At 26.7% G+C, this 2,468-nt stretch overlaps 1 protein-coding gene across 1 annotated transcript; it reads right to left on the bottom strand.

The window, feature by feature from the left end:
• Positions 1–542: 542 nt before the first annotated feature.
• LOC145833804 (nucleoporin SEH1-like) lies at positions 543–2,081 on the bottom strand. The gene has a single exon (XM_082940994.1). It carries the CDS (start codon positions 2,077–2,079, stop codon positions 1,057–1,059), a length of 1,023 nt encoding a protein of 340 aa, XP_082797120.1. The 5' UTR covers positions 2,080–2,081; the 3' UTR covers positions 543–1,056.
• Between the last annotated feature and the right edge of the window lie 387 nt (positions 2,082–2,468).

Below are 2,468 nucleotides of genomic sequence, written 5' to 3'. Positions count from 1 at the left end.
TTACTGTTAGTTTAGCAGTTGTGTAGGTATGTATAAAAAATAAGTTTTAAATTTCTATAAATAAGACTATGGTTTTTTAATGTAACTATAACTTAAGATTTTTGTTATTTTTTTTTTAATTTATACTTTTCTCAATTATTTCAAAATCAAACACGTCAAAAAACCTGCTGCAGACATCTTCTACGTTTGTACTACTTGACCAACGATAATTGTCTTGATCTCCCATACTGCTCGATAATTAACATTAGTAGAAAAGTGTTGATGTGTATTTAACATTAGATAATGTAAAAAACTTACCAGTTTGTAATTTAAACAAACTAAACTAAATAAAATATATATTCTAAAAAGTCATCAAAAAAATTACTTTAAATATCCTTACAAAAAACAACTTTATAAAGCTAGAGGTTTTTGTTTTATAGCAAAATTTTTACAACTGACCAAATAAATGATTTCACTAATTTATTACTTATTAACCTTAAAAGATTTTTTTTAAATTTATAGATTAAAACTAAATTTTCAGACAGGAAAAGAATATTGTCAATTATAAAAAACTTAAATTTAAGGTATTTTTATTAAAATGACAATATAAAAACTAAAATGAATTAGGTACAAATATAAAAAATATTTTTTTAAATAAACAAAATAATTTAAAAGCATTTATATTTTATGAATTTAACTAATCTTAATCAGACTATCTTTAACCTTAAAAAAATTGCCTAACAAAAGAATAGCTTATAGTAAGTACAATATTTTTTGATATCAACTCTATAAAATTTAAACTTAAACTAATTAAATACTAAAACATTAAGAAAAAAGGTTAGATAATTGTTACAAGTTCAAGAAAGTAGACTTTTTAAAACAGCTATTTATTAAGCAATACTGATTGAAGTACAGTAGAAAATGTTTAGACAGGTAATACTTTTTTATAACTTACTTATAGTACCAAAACATTATTCAAATGTAAAACATAATCTATAAAAACATATTTACATGATACATGATAAATAAACATTCATAATTCATAATGTATTGACCAACAGTAAAACTTTGAACATTTTAAGTTTCGACTTGTTCAACTTTTAGATGATCGACAGAATTCCAAATACCCATGTAATTAGACATCCACATAAGCACATTACCATCATCTCCTGAAGAAACCAACAATGTACCTAACATGTTCCAAGAAAGCCGTAAAACATTGCACTCATGCCCTTTTAAATGAGCTATTTCCTCTACAATGAGTTTTGAAGAATCTTCTTTAACTGGAAACTTACTACTTTCAACACTATCTTCAAGTGATGCATCTTCGATCTTGTATAAATGCAAGTCATTTGAAGCAACTGCTAATGTTTGATAAGACCTACCTACATCAGGTGCAAACTTTAGATCATTAACAGGCTGTAAAATCTTTTTTATCTCACGAATCATTTTCCAATCGCCTTTATTGTCTTTTTCAATTATCCTAACATTACCAATTGATGCTTCTTTTTCACTATCACAGCCTACAGCAATCATAGGGTTATCTACTCTCTGAACTGAAGTGTTCCAAGTTAAACAACAACAAGGACTTTGAACATCAAAGTCTTTAGAGTGCTGCCACTGATCAGCTCTTAAAACATCATGTGCATCATAAATTCTCAACCAGCCATCTGTAGTTATAGTAGCCAGTTTAAACCCAAGGTGCTTAGGAGCAAACTCAATGTCCTTTATAGCAGTTCTGCTTTCTACTAAACTTCCTCTAGCAACCCATTCTTTTGTTATTTGTCCTGGAACATCTTCATGACTTTGTTCCTCCCAAATTGAAGCTGTTCTATCAAATGAACAAGCAACAATTATTTGGCCAAACTCTGGGTGAGCCCAGTCTATACGCCAAATGGTAGCTTTGTGAGCTTTCCAACTGTGAACACATTTCCACTGTTTTGTTTCATTATCTAAGTCCCAAACTTTTATCATTTGGTCACTTGAACAAGTAGCCATTCTATCACCAAAATGGTTGTATGCAACATCATGGATCATATCACCATGATTTGTTGCAATAACACTTCCAGTTGAAATGTTTGTGTTTAATCTATCAGGCATTATTATAGTCAACCTATATAATATTAAATAAATAAAGTAAAATAAGTTTTTCTTAATCAAAGATAACCAGTTTAATATATGTTTTAGTTCAATAAAAATTACAACTATATGTCTCAACATTGTAAATATAAAGGAGAATAATAGTAATAGTATTTCTTTTAATTTAATAACAAAAATTTAGAAAATAGTCTGAAGTATGCTAAGTTTGTGATATAAATTTTATTGAAAAAATTTCATAGAGTGTTAAAAATTACAGATTAGCATTTTAGTTATTTTTGTTCTAAATAAATGTTATACTATCAGTTTTAGTGCATTTTGTGCTTATTATAATTTTTTTATAATTAAATTTAAGGTTTAAATATATTATACAGTTGAAAAAATTGACTTTT

The sequence above is a fragment of the Thalia democratica genome, chromosome 4 (genome assembly GCF_965202585.1).
Source record: "Thalia democratica chromosome 4, ktThaDemo2.hap1.1, whole genome shotgun sequence".
Lineage (NCBI taxonomy): Eukaryota > Metazoa > Chordata > Thaliacea > Salpida > Salpidae > Thalia > Thalia democratica.
The sequence above is the reverse complement of the archived record's forward strand: the minus strand, read 5'-3'. Positions and strand labels throughout refer to the sequence as shown.